Source organism: Pelobates fuscus, chromosome 6, assembly GCF_036172605.1.
Source record: "Pelobates fuscus isolate aPelFus1 chromosome 6, aPelFus1.pri, whole genome shotgun sequence".
NCBI lineage: Eukaryota > Metazoa > Chordata > Amphibia > Anura > Pelobatidae > Pelobates > Pelobates fuscus.
Genome location: NC_086322.1, coordinates 195,225,569 through 195,248,487, shown reverse-complemented (window position 1 = coordinate 195,248,487; position 22,919 = coordinate 195,225,569). Strand labels below are relative to the sequence as shown.

At 38.5% G+C, this 22,919-nt stretch overlaps 1 protein-coding gene across 1 annotated transcript in view; it reads left to right on the top strand.

The window, feature by feature from the left end:
* The window catches only part of GRID2 (glutamate ionotropic receptor delta type subunit 2), a 1,057,299-nt gene that overhangs the window by 674,255 nt on the left and 360,125 nt on the right, over positions 1-22,919 (top strand). The window contains exon 7 of the mRNA XM_063458620.1: positions 296-457. Within this exon, the coding sequence (XP_063314690.1) occupies positions 296-457 (162 nt within the window). The remainder of the gene's footprint in view (positions 1-295; positions 458-22,919) is intronic.

The following is a 22,919-nucleotide window of genomic DNA, read 5'->3' as shown; positions in this document are numbered from 1 at the left end:
TATATATTATTGTATTGTTGTTAGAAATACAGATATTTTAGAAAAGGACATCAAGGTCAGTATAAAACAAAGCATTCATCAGAACACTGAGAAAAAAAAGAGACACTTCGTAAATGACAAACCTGATTGAACTAATTTAGATAGAACAAAAAAGTCTATGCTCAACCAAGCAAGAACTCTAGTTATAAGTTAATGGCTCTATAAGCAGCTGAAGCAAATATGTTATGATTTCTACTTATAAATGTCAGTATTCTTCAAACCTTGTGGCTAATGATCGATATCTAATCCTTTTCAGATCAGTAACCAGTACATATATGATACAGTGCTTCTGCTAGCTAATGCTTTTCATAAGAAACTCGAAGATCGAAAGTGGCACAGCATGGCTAGCCTTACCTGCATCAAGAAGACCTCAAAGCCATGGCAGGGAGGTCGATCTATGTTGGACACTGTCAAAAAGGTACATTTTATTCCATATTTCATCTTCATTAGTTTCCAGTAAGAGAAAAAGAATGATGCTAACTGAAGTGCCTAATTTTAAATATACATCCGTCTTACTAATAGCAGTGCCTGTCATAAAGTTCATAAGCTTAATTCAAGTGACACATTTTTCAACATGTATTTCTTCAACAAAGTTTGACTATATCTTGTGAAAAGTTCCCTTTTTTTTTAAATGTATGTTATATTATACAATGACATCATAAATACAGAATAAACATTATAAACAAAAGTTAAGCTTCATTTAATGTGCACAATACACCCTCAATAACCAGTGAAGTAGAAATAATATTTAGAACAGATTTGTTCTACTATATACTAATATATTACCAGAAGTGATATCTAAGGTATTGCCAAAACCAAATTAACAAGTATGATAAGTAAAGTAAGTTATTGTGTTTTTAAAAAAATATACATTAATGCCTTAAAGGACACTCCACAAAAATCAATTTTAGTAGGTATGCCCCCAATGAAACCATGCATGCATTTAGTTAAGCATTTTTCCATTGGGTGTGTATATTAAATCACCTTGCAAAACCAGTAGGTCTCTCGTCTGCAGCCTTTGCAAGCCCTCCCAGACTTTCTGTGGTTGTCCAATCACAGACTTCCCAATTCAGCTCAATAAGAAGTCTTTGCAAGTCAGGTGCTCTGGGCAATTGCTACCTCTTGAGTTTAGCTATACTGAGCGAACCATAGAAAATAGTAACAAAAAAAACCGTGCTATAGAGGCGCTCAAACAATGATGAAATGAAGAATCTAGTATGACTAAGCAGCTCAACACACGTGAAGGTACCTCCAAACCTTAACACAATAACATGCAAAACAATGGGGTGATGAGAGTAGAAAGGTCACAACCAACAGGACCCAGTGGAGCGCTAAAGAATATATCAACTCACCCTTTTATAAAGGGATGTAAATGTAGAAAAATCTGGAGGGAATGAGATATAATGGAAATAATGGTGTAGTATATCTGGACTAGGTGGATAAGGAGAGAAGAGTTATATGGTAACAAACTCACATGGTACAGAGCCTGAAAGAGATAGGCTCAAATCATAAGCGCAGGGGTATTATAAAGCAAATACCAGGCTTCTTCAATGGCTGTGTATCAATCCTCAGAGAAAGGGAGAAAGAAGGACAATGGACCAAAGTCCTAGTGTATTATCCTCAACACAAAAATGGATCTGAACAAATACAGAAACTTGCTCACCTTTAAATGAGCCAATCCGAACTGGGCTCTCAGTTAAATGGACAATGTGCCTTTAAGAGGGCACTACTCTTCTTGTTAGCAGGAAAAGTGGATGCAGGTCAAGGACTCAAATTTAAAAAATAAATTTATTGTAAAACACTTACATAAAAATCAAATAAAAAGCTCCCATAAATAAATGGTGCAGAAATGAGTCCTCTCCCGAGACGCGTTTCACCTTGTACAAAAGGCTTTTTCAATCGGTGTCCTGCTTGAGTTTCCCGCTGGTTTAAATACCCAAAGAGTCCTTTTCTATTGGTTAATGATGTCTTCCGGTTTTCCGAACACAACGAGGGATATTACCATCAGCTGTTGTGTAAGTTCGTGATACCGGAAGTGACGTATCGCGTTTACCGCAACGTCACTTCCGTTTAGATCGTGGCCGCCATATTAGTCATTGGCAAGCCACGAACTCACTCATTATATCAGTGTATTCAACATAGCATAGATGAACATGAAGGAAAAAAAGAAAAAAGGAGATCAGTTTGCATCTTGACTCCATACATATACTCGATAAGACAATGACACAAAATGAATAAATGTGCAAAGGGAATATAATAGATTCCCCTCAGTTAAACAGCAACATCTCTTTGCTGTGTGAATTGATTACCATTGTAACCTATTGCATCAGATGTTAAGTGCGAAAGTAACTGCCCAACATCACTTCCACTTTAAAGGGATATACAATCAATTCCTTTTCATTGAAATATACGTGTATAAATAATGGGAAAATTACACACCCATCAGATAATCTAGTAGATAGTCGTATATATACAATATTTACAAAAAATATTCAGTAGTGTCATTGTTTTAAAGAGGTACAATAGTAGTTATGTATCTTACAACAGTAAATGTAGTGAACAACATAGCAACCCATCATAGTAGAGATCATGGGATAGCTGAGATGAAAGGCAGAAAAAATAAATAAAAACTAAACCTATAAAAAATGACAAAGCTCAAAGTCTTGATTAAGACCTTTAGGGTGTAAAGTATCTAAATCAAAAATCCATTTCATCTCAGCTTTACCCATTTTTCTCACTAAGTCATCACCTCTCCAATCTGTGACTACTTTTTGGATTCCCATAAATTGTATACCTTTCGGGTCACTGTTATGTGTATTTTTAAAGTGAAATGATACATTGTGCTTTACAAATCCATTTCTTATATTTCTGACGTGCTCTTGTATTCTCACCTGCAAAGGGCGTATTGTCCGCCCGATGTACAGGAGTCCACAAGGGCACGTCAGCATATATATTACTCTTTTGGTATGGCAGGTAATGATGTCTTTTATTTTATAATTCCTTTTGGGATTATTAGGGTCCGTAAATTCCCTAATTACTCTTTTGGGATTGCTGGTGTTCCTACAAGCCCCACAAACTCCGCAACCATAGAAACCTTTAGACTCCTTAAAGGGGTTTGAAATTGCATTGACTCTAGTTGAATTATTATTGGAGAGACTGTTCCTTAAGTTGGAGACCCCCCTATAGATAATCTTAGGTTGTTCAGGTAGGAGGGTATTTAATATCTCATCATTTTTAAGGATAGGCCAGTGTTTCTGGATTACTTTTTTAACTTGTTGGCTCTGTGTATTGAAGTCGCAAATGAAGGCCAATTCCCTATCTGTAGAGGCTGTTGGTTTTACTTTATATTGTAAGAGAGATTCTCGTTCTCTGAGACTTATCTCCTTATAGGCATTATCTAGTAGCTGTTTATTATAACCTTTGTCCGAGAAGTCTTTCATGATTTTCTGTGATTGATTGTGAAACACAGTAAAATCAGTACAATTACGTCGTATTCTGAGAAGTTGTGCCTTCGGTGCGTTAAGGAGCCAGGGTGAATAATGGCAACTATTGCCCTCGATGTAACTATTTACATCGACCTTTTTAAAAAAGGTACTGGTTTTGATGGTGTTATTCTCGATAAAGATATTAAGATCTAGAAATTCAACTTTATTTTTACTGCTGTTTTTGGTGAGCTTAATACCCCAATCATTATCTTCAATAGATGAAAAGAAGAGGTCAAGGGATTCACTGCTGCCCTTCCAAACGAAAAAAATATCATCTATGTAACGATGATAGGACACCAGGCTTGCACCCCACCTACAGTCGCCAAATATGAACAGATGTTCCCAGTATGACATGAATAAATTGGCGTAGCTGGGTGCAAACCTGGTGCCCATCGCCGTTCCACAGATTTGCAAATAGAATGTCTCATTAAACCAAAAGTAGTTGTTATGAAGTATCCAATTGATTCCTTCCAGAATGAAATCAATCTGGGATTGCGGAAAAAGTTCAGATTTTTCAAGAAAAAACCTGGTTGCTTCGCATCCTTTATTGTGCTGTATGATAGTATACAAGGAATGAACGTCAGCTGTGACTAACCAGCAATCTTCATCCCATACTACATCTTTAAGGACTTGAAGAACATTGATGGTATCTTTCAGATAACCTCTACATTTCTTGACTATGGGCTGTATACATTGATCAATGTACTGGGAAAGCCTGCTCGATATAGATCCAATCCCCGAAATGATGGGACGTCCTGGGGGCTTAGTAAGATGTTTATGGATCTTTGGCAAATAATAGAAAACGGGGATCCTAGGATGGTGAATATTAAGGAACTCTGATTCCTTTTTATTCAATATACCCTCTAATTTGCCTTTATCTATCAGTCTAGTGTAACTGACCTTAATTTCGCTGGTAGGGTCCCTATTTAGAACAGTATATGTTGTGGTGTCTTCAAGTAACCTATTAGACTCCACAATATAGTCACTCTTCTCGATAAGGACAATCCCCCCTCCCTTGTCGGCAGGCTTAATGACCAATGTGCTGTCATTTTTAAAATTCTTAAGACTGTTTCTCTCTTGAAAAGTCAGGTTATATTCATTCTTCCCAATGGGTCTAATGCGTTTGATGTCCCTCATAACCATTTTCTCAAATGTTGACATCTCATCAGAGATGCAGAACTTGGGAAAAAAATGAGATTTATCTTTCAGTTCCGTATGTACAAATTCATCACTTATTTCACTTGACGTGAATGTTGGTGATGGTTTTTTATGAAAGAACTTTTTTAGACACATTTTTCTCTTAAACCTGTTTAGGTCCAAATAGGTGCTGAATTTATCTAATGTTCTAGTCGGGGCAAATTTGAGGCCCTTTTCGAGTAGTGATAATTGTGGTTTGGAAAGCACTCTATTTGTAAGGTTAAATATGCCATTATTAATTATTTTTAGTCTCTTTTTCCTCTTTTGAAAAGATACTCCTCCTCTAGTTCCCCTTCCTCTAGGGATCTCCTCCTTTTTCCCAGTGGGGAGCATTTGTACCTCTCCCTCTCTTGGAGTTCCCAAAAATCCTCCTGTCTTGGTGACCGATCTAAATGTGAGAATCTGTTATATAGAGGAACACTCTCCTCCTCTTTCCTCTTGGGTCTACTAGAATTTGATTGATGTTTATCAAAATATGCACCTGTTTTTTTCTCTCTATACATATCCCTTTCATTGGGGTGATAATTCCTTTTATTTTTAGGAGAAACGGGATTGTTTCTACCATAACTGTGGTTCTCACTTGGTCTATATCTGGATCTATTTATGGTTGTTGTTCGAAGTTCTTTGTGAAAAGGACGATCCCTATTAAGATCTTTCCTACCAGAAAAATCTTTATAGGTGTTGGAATGGTAGGGTCTATTCCTATCAAAATTATTCCCTAATTTTGATAGGAATAGACCCTACCATTCCAACACCTATAAAGATTTTTCTGGTAGGAAAGATCTTAATAGGGATCGTCCTTTTCACAAAGAACTTCGAACAACAACCATAAATAGATCCAGATATAGACCAAGTGAGAACCACAGTTATGGTAGAAACAATCCCGTTTCTCCTAAAAATAAAAGGAATTATCACCCCAATGAAAGGGATATGTATAGAGAGAAAAAAACAGGTGCATATTTTGATAAACATCAATCAAATTCTAGTAGACCCAAGAGGAAAGAGGAGGAGAGTGTTCCTCTATATAACAGATTCTCACATTTAGATCGGTCACCAAGACAGGAGGATTTTTGGGAACTCCAAGAGAGGGAGAGGTACAAATGCTCCCCACTGGGAAAAAGGAGGAGATCCCTAGAGGAAGGGGAACTAGAGGAGGAGTATCTTTTCAAAAGAGGAAAAAGAGACTAAAAATAATTAATAATGGCATATTTAACCTTACAAATAGAGTGCTTTCCAAACCACAATTATCACTACTCGAAAAGGGCCTCAAATTTGCCCCGACTAGAACATTAGATAAATTCAGCACCTATTTGGACCTAAACAGGTTTAAGAGAAAAATGTGTCTAAAAAAGTTCTTTCATAAAAAACCATCACCAACATTCACGTCAAGTGAAATAAGTGATGAATTTGTACATACGGAACTGAAAGATAAATCTCATTTTTTTCCCAAGTTCTGCATCTCTGATGAGATGTCAACATTTGAGAAAATGGTTATGAGGGACATCAAACGCATTAGACCCATTGGGAAGAATGAATATAACCTGACTTTTCAAGAGAGAAACAGTCTTAAGAATTTTAAAAATGACAGCACATTGGTCATTAAGCCTGCCGACAAGGGAGGGGGGATTGTCCTTATCGAGAAGAGTGACTATATTGTGGAGTCTAATAGGTTACTTGAAGACACCACAACATATACTGTTCTAAATAGGGACCCTACCAGCGAAATTAAGGTCAGTTACACTAGACTGATAGATAAAGGCAAATTAGAGGGTATCTTGAATAAAAAGGAATCAGAGTTCCTTAATATTCACCATCCTAGGATCCCCGTTTTCTATTATTTGCCAAAGATCCATAAACATCTTACTAAGCCCCCAGGACGTCCCATCATTTCGGGGATTGGATCTATATCGAGCAGGCTTTCCCAGTACATTGATCAATGTATACAGCCCATAGTCAAGAAATGTAGAGGTTATCTGAAAGATACCATCAATGTTCTTCAAGTCCTTAAAGATGTAGTATGGGATGAAGATTGCTGGTTAGTCACAGCTGACGTTCATTCCTTGTATACTATCATACAGCACAATAAAGGATGCGAAGCAACCAGGTTTTTTCTTGAAAAATATGAACTTTTTCCGCAATCCCAGATTGATTTCATTCTGGAAGGAATCAATTGGATACTTCATAACAACTACTTTTGGTTTAATGACACATTCTATTTGCAAATCTGTGGAACGGCGATGGGCACCAGGTTTGCACCCAGCTACGCCAATTTATTCATGTCATACTGGGAACATCTGTTCATATTTGGCGACTGTAGGTGGGGTGCAAGCCTGGTGTCCTATCATCGTTACATAGATGATATTTTTTTCGTTTGGAAGGGCAGCAGTGAATCCCTTGACCTCTTCTTTTCATCTATTGAAGATAATGATTGGGGTATTAAGCTCACCAAAAACAGCAGTAAAAATAAAGTTGAATTTCTAGATCTTAATATCTTTATCGAGAATAACACCATCAAAACCAGTACCTTTTTTAAAAAGGTCGATGTAAATAGTTACATCGAGGGCAATAGTTGCCATTATTCACCCTGGCTCCTTAACGCACCGAAGGCACAACTTCTCAGAATACGACGTAATTGTACTGATTTTACTGTGTTTCACAATCAATCACAGAAAATCATGAAAGACTTCTCGGACAAAGGTTATAATAAACAGCTACTAGATAATGCCTATAAGGAGATAAGTCTCAGAGAACGAGAATCTCTCTTACAATATAAAGTAAAACCAACAGCCTCTACAGATAGGGAATTGGCCTTCATTTGCGACTTCAATACACAGAGCCAACAAGTTAAAAAAGTAATCCAGAAACACTGGCCTATCCTTAAAAATGATGAGATATTAAATACCCTCCTACCTGAACAACCTAAGATTATCTATAGGGGGGTCTCCAACTTAAGGAACAGTCTCTCCAATAATAATTCAACTAGAGTCAATGCAATTTCAAACCCCTTTAAGGAGTCTAAAGGTTTCTATGGTTGCGGAGTTTGTGGGGCTTGTAGGAACACCAGCAATCCCAAAAGAGTAATTAGGGAATTTACGGACCCTAATAATCCCAAAAGGAATTATAAAATAAAAGACATCATTACCTGCCATACCAAAAGAGTAATATATATGCTGACGTGCCCTTGTGGACTCCTGTACATCGGGCGGACAATACGCCCTTTGCAGGTGAGAATACAAGAGCACGTCAGAAATATAAGAAATGGATTTGTAAAGCACAATGTATCATTTCACTTTAAAAATACACATAACAGTGACCCGAAAGGTATACAATTTATGGGAATCCAAAAAGTAGTCACAGATTGGAGAGGTGATGACTTAGTGAGAAAAATGGGTAAAGCTGAGATGAAATGGATTTTTGATTTAGATACTTTACACCCTAAAGGTCTTAATCAAGACTTTGAGCTTTGTCATTTTTTATAGGTTTAGTTTTTATTTATTTTTTCTGCCTTTCATCTCAGCTATCCCATGATCTCTACTATGATGGGTTGCTATGTTGTTCACTACATTTACTGTTGTAAGATACATAACTACTATTGTACCTCTTTAAAACAATGACACTACTGAATATTTTTTGTAAATATTGTATATATACGACTATCTACTAGATTATCTGATGGGTGTGTAATTTTCCCATTATTTATACACGTATATTTCAATGAAAAGGAATTGATTGTATATCCCTTTAAAGTGGAAGTGATGTTGGGCAGTTACTTTCGCACTTAACATCTGATGCAATAGGTTACAATGGTAATCAATTCACACAGCAAAGAGATGTTGCTGTTTAACTGAGGGGAATCTATTATATTCCCTTTGCACATTTATTCATTTTGTGTCATTGTCTTATCGAGTATATGTATGGAGTCAAGATGCAAACTGATCTCCTTTTTTCTTTTTTTCCTTCATGTTCATCTATGCTATGTTGAATACACTGATATAATGAGTGAGTTCGTGGCTTGCCAATGACTAATATGGCGGCCACGATCTAAACGGAAGTGACGTTGCGGTAAACGCGATACGTCACTTCCGGTATCACGAACTTACACAACAGCTGATGGTAATATCCCTCGTTGTGTTCGGAAAACCGGAAGACATCATTAACCAATAGAAAAGGACTCTTTGGGTATTTAAACCAGCGGGAAACTCAAGCAGGACACCGATTGAAAAAGCCTTTTGTACAAGGTGAAACGCGTCTCGGGAGAGGACTCATTTCTGCACCATTTATTTATGGGAGCTTTTTATTTGATTTTTATGTAAGTGTTTTACAATAAATTTATTTTTTAAATTTGAGTCCTTGACCTGCATCCACTTTTCCTGCTAACAAGAAGAGTAGTGCCCTCTTAAAGGCACATTGTCCATTTAACTGAGAGCCCAGTTCGGATTGGCTCATTTAAAGGTGAGCAAGTTTCTGTATTTGTTCAGATCCATTTTTGTGTTGAGGATAATACACTAGGACTTTGGTCCATTGTCCTTCTTTCTCCCTTTCTCTGAGGATTGATACACAGCCATTGAAGAAGCCTGGTATTTGCTTTATAATACCCCTGCGCTTATGATTTGAGCCTATCTCTTTCAGGCTCTGTACCATGTGAGTTTGTTACCATATAACTCTTCTCTCCTTATCCACCTAGTCCAGATATACTACACCATTATTTCCATTATATCTCATTCCCTCCAGATTTTTCTACATTTACATCCCTTTATAAAAGGGTGAGTTGATATATTCTTTAGCGCTCCACTGGGTCCTGTTGGTTGTGACCTTTCTACTCTCATCACCCCATTGTTTTATACTGAGCGAACCAAACCAGAAAGTAAAAGGGGCGGTTGTCTGCTTGAAAGCCAGGAGGTTGTAACCAGGTCTTTAATACCTTAGTGTTTTGGGGGGAAAAACAATCTTTCAGTTATTTTTGTTTTATTTTTATTTACTTTTTGTTACACAATCTAGCTTCTTTTTATTTTTCAGTTCTTTCCTCAAGCTTCTAGAAATCTTTAAATTTCTTTACCGCAAAATTTTTAAATGAACTATTCTGCATACTATAACTATTAATTTTATGGTTGTTTCTCATGGTAACACTGTCAATATAATGTTAGTGCATAAGTTGGGTTCTTTTGTTCACTGCTTTGTTTATAAAATGATATGTTTAGCACATACGTATCGACTCTCATCTGACTAATATGCTTACATGAGCTAGTGACTACATCTATTGCTTATTATTTGTTGTATATAATATATAATGTAACATCACAGCTGGAAACCTTTTACTAGGTAGAAACAGTAACTTTGAATTTATATATCAATCTACTTTCAATATCATCTTTATGTGTGTAAAATTTCTGTGCACATAAACAGGGTTATTTACAGTACAGCTATTTCGAAATTCACTTTGAATTCTCATTTTAGTAAATAAACCATGACGATCATACTATGCTAAAGTAAGATCTGAGAAAATGATCGTTATTTAAAAATCCATGTGCACATGAATGAAAACATACATTATAGTTATATCAATATGAAAAGGAGAGAGGCACAATATATATTTTGTATTTCTCTGTTTTTCACTGTTTTTCTCACAATGCTTTTAGCAATTAAACCTTTACTACTTTGTGGCATGCACGTACCCTGCCTACCTTATGCATTTGGTGACAGAGTATGTAGAGGATACATCTGTCAACCCCTCCTCCAACCTGCAATCTTATATTGCACTGATAACAGCGACCTAGTTAGTGCCTGACTATAGGAAGTTTGCCTCGTAGTAGCTCTCTTTGAAATTCTAAGCTCTATGCCAAAGTCATCAGAAGCCCTTTCTATTGATCATCATTGGTTGATATTGGAAACCTCGGTACATGATGATTACGGAATGTGCATGGCTGTTGCTGGATGTTGGAAGCATAAGACACCTAGACATATGTTTACAGAGGATGCTTCTGGTAAAAGAACCTGGTGACAAGCTACCATAGATTTCCAATACCTCAGCCCATGCTGCATGACTAAAGGTAGAAATAAATCAAAATAGACTGGGCACAAGGATGGATCGTCCATTGCAGATTTATTGGATACAATTTAGCAACATTTCAGCTCGGTGTGGGCCTTTATCAAACTAACAACAAAGTGAACAAAAACAGTATATACAGCATTAAAGGGACACTCCAGGCACCCAGACCAATTCTGCCCGTTGGAGTGGTCTGGGTGCCAACTCCCACCACCCTTAACCCTGCAAGTGTAATCATTTTTATGAACTGCAATAATTACCTTGCAGTGTTAAGTCCCCCTCTAGTGGCTGTCTGCCAGACAGCCACTAGAGGGACTTCCGTGTTCTTAGAACACAAAAAGTGTTTTAAACTACGCTGGATGTCCTCACGCTATGTGAGGATCTCCAGCATCGCCGAAATCCCCATACGAAAGCATTGAATAATAATAATAATGCTTTCCTACGGGGAGGTCTAATGTGCGTGCACGGCCATTGCCATGCATGCGCATTAGGTTTCCCCCACCGGCTGACGTCTGCGGGGGAGGAGAGTAGGCGGAGCCTTACCCAGCGCTGAGGGACAGGTAAGTTACTGAAGGCATTTTAACCCCTTCAGCAACATGGGATGGGGGTGGCAGGGAGAGGGGAACTGCAGGGTCCTGCAGTGCCAGAAAATAAATATGTTTTCCTGGCACTGGTGAGTCCCTTTAACAAAAAAAAAAAAAATAGCAATGTGCAGAAACAATCAGGAACATGTGCAAATAATAAACCATGGCAAAGTCCACTCAGTCACATAAAAAAAGAGAAATATGGACAAAAGTCCAAATAGGAGGATAACAGAAAGGAGGAAGATTTTAATAGTGCTAAGGATAACAGTAAAAAAGCATATACCAAAAAGAGGAAGGGCAAAACCTAAAGAGGCTGCAATTAGCCAGTAAATTTAAACTGCTAATAAAGCTACAGAAGTGCTGCAATAGTGCCAGCCTGCCTACACAGATGAGTAATACTAAACAGGGTGATATGGAGAAAAAATCCCAAGCAGAAATGGGAGAGTGCCCCCCTCCCATCCTGCAAGAATCCCCAAAGCCAAATATAAATAGAGAAGCCAGGCTGACCCTGAAGTACCTCGGCACAGTGGAACGTCCACTAATGCCTACCAAAACCTCTATCCCTTCCTCCACTAAGAAAAACACACTTAACTAACTAAAAGTAGTGCATAGTGCTACCTAGTGAATAAATGTGAAAAAATAAGTCAAAGTTATGTGATCAAAAGAAAGAGAAGATGACAAAAATAAAAGCAGATAAAAAAGAAAAAGATAGACAAAGATCAAGTATAATGAAATGTAGGGGATTGGATGTTAGGAGGGTATGAAGAAAATGGGCAAAAAATAATGACAAAATAAACAAAGAAGAGTGATTACGTGACTGGAGCACTGAAACACAGAAATGAATTTGCCATGACAATACATCAAACCCCAAAAGGGTGCAAAAATACTTTATTTTGTATTTATTTGACTGTAAAGTAGAGACTTCCTCTCTAAGTAAAGTGAATTACCCCTTTCTTTTTCTAATACATTTACATGGAAGCCTCAAACATGAAATCTGGCCACCATTTCATTTAACTGTCATGGCAATAGTACGGTTTCAGAAACCAGTTTCTTAATTCTAGACATCTGGTTTTTGGGTAACGCTTTAATAATAGTGGGTGGATGGAAATTGAAGAAGCATATTCTCTCAGTTGGCTTTTGCCACAGGTTAGTTTGAATCTTCAACCAAACAATCCAGAAAAGCAATCTGATCAATAACAACAGAAGATACTTTCAACTGTAAATAAAAGTCATCATAAACAAAACAAAAGTTGTCCTCCACAAGTATTTTTAAATTGGACATCTAAAACATCAAAGGCTCTCCAGAGTAACCCAAACTTAATAAAGCTCTCTCACCAGCTATGAAACTTTTCCTATGCTCAAGTGATGTATAAAGACAAAATATCAGTGCCAGTCAAAGGATAACTTACATCATTTTCATAATTTAATAGTCAGAAGGCCAAGTCTCAGAAATTGATCTAAATATCTGGCCAAAGGACAAACAAAAAATTAATACCCACCACAATAGGTTTTGCCGGAAGGCTGATCAATGATTTATCATTTTAGGCAATGTGTAGAGAACAGCTGTAATAGGATGTTGCAATTAACAAATCAACAAGAAGTTTATTTTCTTCTTTTGTATTTGTTTTTATTTGTAATCTATTATAACAACTGACTTCCTGTATGATGATGTCATCATTATATGACTGAGTGAATTTTGCACATGGTTTATTATTTTCACGTGTTTCTGATTGTTTCTACACATTGCTAATTGTAAATATTTTTAAAAACATAAATATTACTAATATACTGTCTTTATTCACTTTGTTGCTAGATTGATAAAGGCTCACACACAGCCGCAACAATACTGTATTCTGCCCTGGCTTTATATCTGTGTCCAGGGCCATTGCTTAAGCTAGGCAAACTAAGCAACTGCCTAGAGCACACCAGCCCAAGCAGGAGGGTAGCACACGGCAAAGCACTGACCCTTCTGCCGGTCACTGCATGTAGCATGGCCAAGCAAATATCGGTAAAGGATCTTCTGTATCCTCTACCTGGTGTGACAGGAAACTGCACACTTAAGAAAGCAATGAGTAGCTTCCTGTCAGACCGAGTAGACGAAACAGAAGATCCTCTACCGCGGTTTGCTTGGCTATGCTACCTGAAGGTACACAGGTGGAGGGCAAAGGGCTAGGGAGGACAAAGAGACACACAGAGAGGGGAAAGAGACACACAGAGGGCAGTGGTGGAAACAGAGACACACAGTTGTGCTGAGAAGACAAAAAGACAAACAAATGGTCTGGGGGGGAAAGAGACACACCACAAAAGGACTGGAGAAGAAACACACAAAAGGTCCTGGGGACAAAGAGACACAGAGAGGGTTCGGGGGGTGACAAAGAGACACACAGAGGTTTAAGGGCAGGCAAAGAGACACACAGAGAGGCTGTATGGGACAAAGACACATAGAGATACAGGGATAAAAAAGTGACACACACAGAGGGGCTGGGGAAGAGAACAGTGACAGACAAAAAGCAGCTGGGGAAATTGACAATGATACACACAGAAGGGGAGGAAATTACATATGTGTTATAAACAAAGAACCTTTGAAATACCTAGCAGTTTTGGCAACCACAGTGAAGTTGGTGGTAAGGTAATTGTTATAAATGTTCACTACACATCTTACTAGAATGTATATCAATATAATTTTTAAGAGTATTGAATTCTAAATCATAATTTATTTGAAGTCATAAAACCCATTTAAAATGTGTTTAAAATTGTCAATAGTTTTATTTTTTAATTATTCAGAAATGCAGGTAGGTAGACATCTAAATGGAGTATAGGGGTCAAATTTTCTCTGCAATAGGGTGTGCCTGGGTGCCCACCTATAGAACTTGTTAGTACATTTTAGTAACTTGGCATTTAGGAACCTTTTCTATTTAAAGTTACTAGGTTAAAGTTTTGATACCTTATAAATACATAGTATTCAGGGAATGCAAGGCATTTAATTTGTCTTCAATTTACAAATACAAAAGCCATATTTCTAAACAAGTTAATTAGTCATATAATGTATAATACAGACAAATAGTAAATTAAACATCTTTATATTTCAGTTTTATTTTTAAAGACAGATACAGTAATTATCTAGAACAAACAGTACAGTGAATGTTCTATATGAGTAGAACCTATTGCTCTAAATAAACAAGAACAATCAAGAGCAATTATATTTTTTTCTTTTATGACTTTATGTGAATAAACACCTACACAATGCAACACAAATGTAATCAGATGGATTCAGAGACATATTATCTATATATAGAACAGATACCATTTCTAAACATTACAGATACAATAATAATGGTTAATAATTGGCTGAACAATTATTTAAATTTATTGCAAAAGATATAATGAAGAATAAATAGTCACATTGCATGATGAAGAGAATAACTATGTACCCACATTATGTTTTCTCTTATTCTGTTCTTAACCGTTTCTCTAAAAAGGAATAATATGCTCATCTTTAACAGAAATTTTGGTGAGAGAATTTTGAGAGACTATATGGAATCCATCATCTTGGAATATTTTAGAGTCTGTAATATTGCCATTGAACACTTTCTTTTTGGGTACATACAATAAGTGTAATAAAATGTCAAATATTCTGCTTATGTTTATACTTAAGGAACAAGATTTTGTAATGTTCCTTCCTAAAAATGTCATCAGACATTGCCCAAGAACAGAACAGGAGACTCTGGTCTAAGAGTAATAAATATTGAATTCTAAACCTGCAGTTTTCAGGGCTCTTGCCAGTGTAGCCTCTCCCCCTTCTCCTCCGACACCCATGCTGATTAGTTCAAATATAAAATATTTTGCAAATATATATTTGTTTATTTTTATGTTTATTTTTTCACAGATTCCAAAAACAAGGGTGTAAATTGGGACCACTGGGCCCAGGTGCAAAAAAATAAATAAGGTCCCCATTATTACCCTTACAATCAATTCATCTGGGTAGTATTTGTGTGGTTGCTGAGTGTTATTGTGCGGGTTGACTGAGCTTGCTATGTATGTGTAGAGTTGGCTTACAGGACCACTATAGGCACCCAGACCATTTCAGCTCAATTAAGTGGTCTTAGTGCCTGGTCCTCCTAGTTTTAACCCTGCAGCTGAAAATATAGCACTTTCAGAGAAACTCTAGCGGCTGTCTCCCTATCATATTGAACTCACGCATCGTGAGTTCAGATCCCCATAGGAAAGCATTGAGTAATCTCTCTGCGCTCTGGCCGCGCATGCCCATTTGGCTCCACTCGGGAGCTGATGTCGGCAGGGCGAGGAGAGGTCACCAGCGCTGTGGGAGCCTGGCGCTGGATTAAGGTAAGTGGCTGAAGGTTTTTTTTAACCTCTTCAGCCCAGCGGCAGGGGGGCTCTGAGGGATGGGGGACCTAATAACCCTATAGTGCCAGGAAAATGGTTTTGTTTTCCTGGCATTATAGTGTTCCTTTAAAGTGATTGCATGATTGCTAGCTGAATGTAATTGTGTGTGGGGCTAGCTTAATATAATTTTGTTTCAGGGCAGGCAAAGTTTGATTGTGTAGGGGGCTTGCTGAGTGTGATTGTTGTGTGGAGTTGTCTAAATTTTATTGTGTGTGGTGTTTAGCTTAATGTAGGGTTGTGTGTGTGTGTCTGTGATGCAAAGTGTGTTTTTTTTTTAAGTTGCTACTCATGCTGTCAAAATCTAAATCTGTCATGCATCAACCACTTGACAGATGACACCAATTGATGGCGTATTTAACAGGTACTTACTTATAGTGATACTATAGTAACCAAAACACATTTTGCTCAATGAAGTAACTTTTGTGTATAGATTATGCCATGGGGCGACTCTAGACTTTGCGAGGCCTTAGACGAAATTTAAACATGAGGCCCCTACTAACACCATTAGTGAAAAAAAAATAATGGTTACCTTGTGTGTATATAAAGAGCTTTAGATATAATGAAGGGTGGGCTTGCAGAGTTGGATACAGAGAGCTAGTCTCTGTATTCATCTTCAGAGGCTTGCATTGTCGCAGCTCCCTATACCGCTGCATTGTGATCTCTCTGACTGTTTTCATGGTTGGGGTAAATGTGGAATTGTTGGAGGAGTAAATGTGGCAGGATTAAAGGGGTCAATTGACAAGGTGTGGGGGGTGAGCATGACAGGATTAGAGATGTTAATGTAACAGAGTTAGTGTGGCAGGGTTGGGGGTGAGTGCGGCATGGTTGGAGGAGGGAGTGTAACAGGAAGAGAGGAAGTGAACATGACAGTGCAATAAAAGGGGAGTGTAACAGGATTAGGGGGCTTAATGTGATAGGGTGAGTGTGGTAGAGCCAGGGGAGGTGAATGTGGCTTGGATGGAGGAGCTGAGTGCGGCTTGGTTGGCGGGAGTGAGTATGACAAGATCAGAAGGGGTTAATGTGAGTGGCAGGGTTAAGGAGGTGACAGTGTGTTTGGGGGTGATGACTGTGTGTGTGGGGTGGTGACACTGTGTGTATGACAGGTGGCAGAGGGAAGGGGTGACAGGTGGTAGAGTGAGGGAGGGAAATGGTGACAGAGTGTGGGAGGGATGACAGAGAGTGTGGGAGGGGTGACAGAGAGTGGAGAGGGGTGGCAGAGTGTGGAAGGGGTGACAGGTGGCAGACTGAGGGAGGAGGTGACAGAGTGAGGGAGTGACAGGTTGCAGAGTGCACAGGGAGGGGATGGCAGAGTGAGGGAAGGAGAAGGTGACAGGTGACTGAATGAGGGAGAGAGATAGTGACAGAGTGTAGGTGGGAGTGACAGAGAGTGGACGGGGTTGACAGAGTGAGGAAGGGGGCAACAGGTGGGAGAGTGAGGGAGGGGGAGACAGGTGACAGAGTGAGCGAGGGGTCGACTGGTGGCAGAGTGAGTAAGTGAAGGAGCGGGTGATATAGTGAGTGAGGGAGGAAGTGGGTGGCATAGTGAGGGAGGTGGTGACAGAGTGAGAGAGGGGGTGACAAGTGGCAGAGTGACTGAGGGATGAGTTAACATAGTGAGGGAGAGGGGGACAGGTGGCAGAGTGACTGAGGGAGGGGGTGACACAGTTAGGGAATGGGTGACAGCTGACCCTGAGGGAGGGGGTTGTACTCGTAAAAATACCTTCTTTTTTCCCTGGTGGTCCAGTGTCCTTGATCCCTGGTGGTCCAGTGTTCTGGCTCCCTAGTGGTCCGGTGAGCTGTCTCTCCAGTCTGCAGTTTCCACCCGGTGGAGCTGCAGACTGTGCTGACTCTCTGCCTCTCAGGGCAGACTGGAGGGACTATGGCGATTTAGGCGGCCACAAAGCCTAATTAGAGAGCAGACACTGAGTATGCCTAACACAGTTCATTTCTTTATTTAGGAGTTAAAGGAACATTATAGAAAAACAAACAAAGAACTGGACTGCCCAGTGACCTTAGGAGAAGTAAAATATAACTTTTAATTAAATCTCGATGTATTGGTAAAAATAATAAACTTTTAATGTATTGATAAAATGAGAGCTGAAAAGATATCAGGCTCTAGACGGACATAACATAAAGGAGAAGAAAAAACAAACGTTGATAAACGTATATGTCCCTACTAGAATAGTAAGTTTCTCAGACTGCAAGTGCAGACTAATACTGAGTGTTTTTACTAAGAGATAATAGCTGGTCTCTATGTTAGTAGGGGCAAGGTGGAAATGATATGTACAATGGTATATACACAAATGAATCGTCAGACATAGACAGCCAGAGATATAATGAGGTGAGTATTATGTCTTAGTCCCAAACAATGGGGGATTTTTATTGGATATTTTGATCGGTATCAAGTCTGGACCTCATAGATTGCCCAGAGCAGGCAAATCATGCCACTACTCTGGATTGGCTTATGCTGACTTTTAATAGTGTAGCTTAGGTCGGCTAAAGGTCCCTGCCTTTGCCAGACAACATATGGTAATGTGGACAAGTGATGTAAAAGCATAGATATCCCCAAAGTAGAAATATAGATAGGGAGAGCTGAACGAGGTGTCTGTCTACGAGAATCAGATAGTATAATACTGTATTGCTGATTCCAAACTCACCTCTGTCATTGATGTACACGAACTAATCTTCTTGGATCTGAGAATTATATTACTTGATGACGGAACCATACAAACAGAGCTATATAGGAAATTAACCGCAACGAATAGCCTCCTACATTGGGATAGCCATCACCCATATAATCTGAGGGCCTCTATCCCCTACAGTCAGTACCTCCGTGCTAGAAGGAACTGCTCCGAGGATAATTCCTTTTATCAAGAATGCCAAACTTTAAGAACACGCTTCAAGACATTGGGGTATCCCAATAGGGTCTTGAAGAAGGCATTTCAACGTGCAAGCCAAACCGATAGACTAACTAGCCTTAGGTCAACCCGCACTAAGACCTCCGACTCTACTCCAAGGTGTATAGCGACCTTTGACAGTGGATGGGCCACCATGTCTAATATACTATCCAAAAACTGGCCAATCTTACGCCACAACCCTGCACTCAACAAACTACTACCAGAACATCCAGAATTAACTGCCCGGAGAGCGGTTAATCTACAGGACATGCTTGTCCATAGTCACCTGGCATCCCCTCAGGCCACTTCAAACTGGCTTACTCAAACCAAAGGGACATATAGGTGCGGACACTGCAAAGCGTGTAAACATATTTTTCCATCCAAATCCACTCAGTCTAACTGCTCTAAAATCACAGTGTATACCAATGCCCTTGTTAACTGTAGCACCACCAATATCATCTACTTGATAACTTGTGACTGTGGGCTACAGTACATCGGCAAAACTTACCAGCAGTTTAGACGTAGAATCCTGCAACACATCGGTTCCGTCAAAAACAACATCACCCCTACCCCAATTGCCAGACACATCCAGAATTTTCACCACGGCAATGCAGATTGCTTGAAATTTCAGGCAATCGAAAAGCTTCTTCCTCACCCAAGAAAAGGGAATCTAAATCAACTTTTATTACAAAAGGAATCACAATGGATCTTTAAATTTAAAACACTAACTCCTTGTGGCTTGAATGAAGAATACAACTATACCCCCTTCATTCATAAATAATGTCAGTCCATTCACTGATGGCACTTCTCTATACAGGGTTTATCCCTTATTACCTTTAAACTCTACATTTGACCTTGTAATCACAGGGTATTTTACCCACTATCTCTCTTTGTACTCCAACTATCATAATTTTTTAGCAATCCTTGGTGGGATCCTCATACTCTCCCCTATTTGCCATACTGGGCTCTGGCACGATATTCTGTACAGTACCCCTCAATGATTGAAAAACATGGCAATTACTTGTATCCCTGGTAAGACCATTTTTTTGCCAGTCTGTACCATGCTGGATTATAATCCTTATGGTTAGCATTCACTATGAATCTGGAAACTGCAGAAAAGTGTGTGCCACTCTACCTTGTACACTGACACTGCAACAGCCTTGCACTACTCAGCAGGCTCTTGATAATTTATAACACTGTACCCCTGCACGCACTATTCTGCAATTGTTACCATGTTTCAAATTAGAATTTTGCAACTATGTTTTCCTTTTATTGTCATTGGATCCAGTTTACAGCTCGGCAACCCAATATACCCTGCAAGTAGCGATTGAACAGTTATCTATTAAACTTTCACCAAGTCCCTTTGAGTATAACCACACACCAACATACCCTGGGAATTCAAATCCCATTGGGTATAAACACACATCATCACACTTCATTGTGTATATATATGGCTAGCATTCAGTTGACTCCAGAGCATGAATGCTATATACTGTTTTGATTTCCATCTTATCCAGCAGGGCAGGAGTTAACTGGACCTACTTTTCATTGCTCCTCCCACCAACCAATCAGGACGCATGGCGCCCTATTTAAAATCGGACACACGAGATTTTCACTTACCCCTTGAAAAGCCGCTCACAGGCGAAACGCGCGTCGGGGCTTTTGTTCCTCTTCGTGTAGCTATTTTGGACAAGCTGTTTAAATTCTATATCTAGAACTAGATCATTAGAGCTGAACTTGAGTAGACTTTGGTATCTTAGAAATCTTTGGTAATCGAAAGTTACCTTTAGCTATCTCTGCAGTGTTATCTAACGAACCTGGTTAAACAGACTCTTAGCAATCTCCGCAGCATTTACTAGGGGGTCTTCGGACTCCGACTAATTGACGAGACGTTATTCAGTCAGTACCAGCAACTTCACTAGCGGTCTCTCACAGTCAGGTGCTAACAAGCCGCTTACACTTTGACTAAACAAGACCAGTCTATCAAGTAAATGAGTTTTGTTCTATGCAGTCGTACTGGACCAGCCGTACTAACTGCATTGAAGCCAGATTAAGTGAGCTCATTTTTAGAAAGCTCTAGCAGTCTAAAGTTATTTTCAGTTATCTCTGCAATCCACACTAGAAGGTCCACTGACGCCTATCTATAGAAATAATTTAACCCAGGCTGTGCATTTTTCCAGTGGTTTTCTACGATCACACACTGACAAGCTGTGTAGAATAACTGAGTCCACTAGCTGACTATAATCCCAGTGACCTGCTGGGATGCCAGCCGAATTATTTGACTCTAAATTGAGTATATCTGTTGAAACCCCCGTGAATTAATGCAGTATATACCAGTGATTTTCTAGACCCTCAGGTATTGCAGACTCGCTAATCTAGCAGGAATCAGCAATACAGTATTATACTATCTGATTCTCGTAGACAGACACCTCGTTCAGCTCTCCCTATCTATATTTCTACTTTGGGGATATCTATGCTTTTACATCACTTGTCCACATTACCATATGTTGTCTGGCAAAGGCAGGGACCTTTAGCCGACCTAAGCTACACTATTAAAAGTCAGCATAAGCCAATCCAGAGTAGTGGCATGATTTGCCTGCTCTGGGCAATCTATGAGGTCCAGACTTGATACCGATCAAAATATCCAATAAAAATCCCCCATTGTTTGGGACTAAGACATAATACTCACCTCATTATATCTCTGGCTGTCTATGTCTGACGATTCATTTGTGTATATACCATTGTACATATCATTTCCACCTTGCCCCTACTAACATAGAGACCAGCTATTATCTCTTAGTAAAAACACTCAGTATTAGTCTGCACTTGCAGTCTGAGAAACTTACTATTCTAGTAGGGACATATACGTTTATCAACGTTTGTTTTTTCTTCTCCTTTATGTTATGTCCGTCTAGAGCCTGATATCTTTTCAGCTCTCATTTTATCAATACATTAAAAGTTTATTATTTTTACCAATACATCGAGATTTAATTAAAAGTTATATTTTACTTCTCCTAAGGTCACTGGGCAGTCCAGTTCTTTGTTTGTTTTTCCATACAGTTCTATGGGTTAACCCCTTCATTCACTGTCCAGCTACTCTATCTAGCAGCTTCATTCTATCCTTTACGTTTAAAGGAACATTATAGTCACCAAAACAACTTAAGCTTAATTAAGCCATGTATAGGTTATGCCTCTGAAGTTTCACTGCTGAATTCCCTATTGTTTAGGTGTTAAATCACTTTTGTTTTTGTTTATGCAGCCCTAGTCACTTTTGACATTTCATATTTAGGGCCAAAGTAGCCAACCTGGAAGTATAGTCAACTTACAGAATTCTCCAGTTTGGCTAGTATGGCATTCAATTTGTAATTTACTTTGAATACTCACTTTAGTGAATAACTCTGAGAGGCTTAAATTGCCAAGCTGTGACTATAGATGAGTTGGAGATTTTCCAACGCATCTATTGTGTTAATTTAGCAATTCTTGCTTAATTTTGCTGCAATTTGTAGTTTAAAGAATAAATTCATATATTGTTCTTTATATATTTCCACATTTATTTTGTATACATTTCTCTTCTGCATTGCACGGTAAGATGATATCCTTCCACCTCTTGTAACAATGGAAAACTAAAGCTACAGAAGTTGGTTGTATTCTGTGAAATTTATAGTAACTTCTCAATTTCACAGGTATTAACTATTTGACATTTTGTTAGAAGACTCGTTTAAATTCAATACATGCTGTGAAACGAATAGGTTTCTGAAGTGTAATACGTGCTAACACAAGATGACTAAATTGGAGTGTTTGTTCTATTTTGTATACCTCAATTGTTGCTGTTCATCTGATATTATCACCTTAACAAGGCTATCCATCAAGTACCAGCTTTGATGAAGTACATCTCATGATCTATGGCAGTAATTGCTACTGACTGTGTGAAAAGGGGTGCACTGCCAATAATTGTTTTAACTAGACAGTTATATTTATACCCATTTAGAAAATTGTAAGCAATCACTATTTAAACGTATCCTGAAATACACCTGGTTTCTAGTTTAGATAATATATATTTTTCAAATTAAAATATGTATTATCACTTTCAAAGTCTAATAAGAACTATTTTGCAAATAATAGTAATAGCATTGGTAATAATATTATGTGATTATTTTCTTAAGATACATTTTGTAAAAATAATTAATTTTCTCCAGTCACTTCCCTTAAGAACAAACAGGGTACTTCACTAAAGACTGGATTTTGTCCTGATGGACAAGATCAGGTGAAA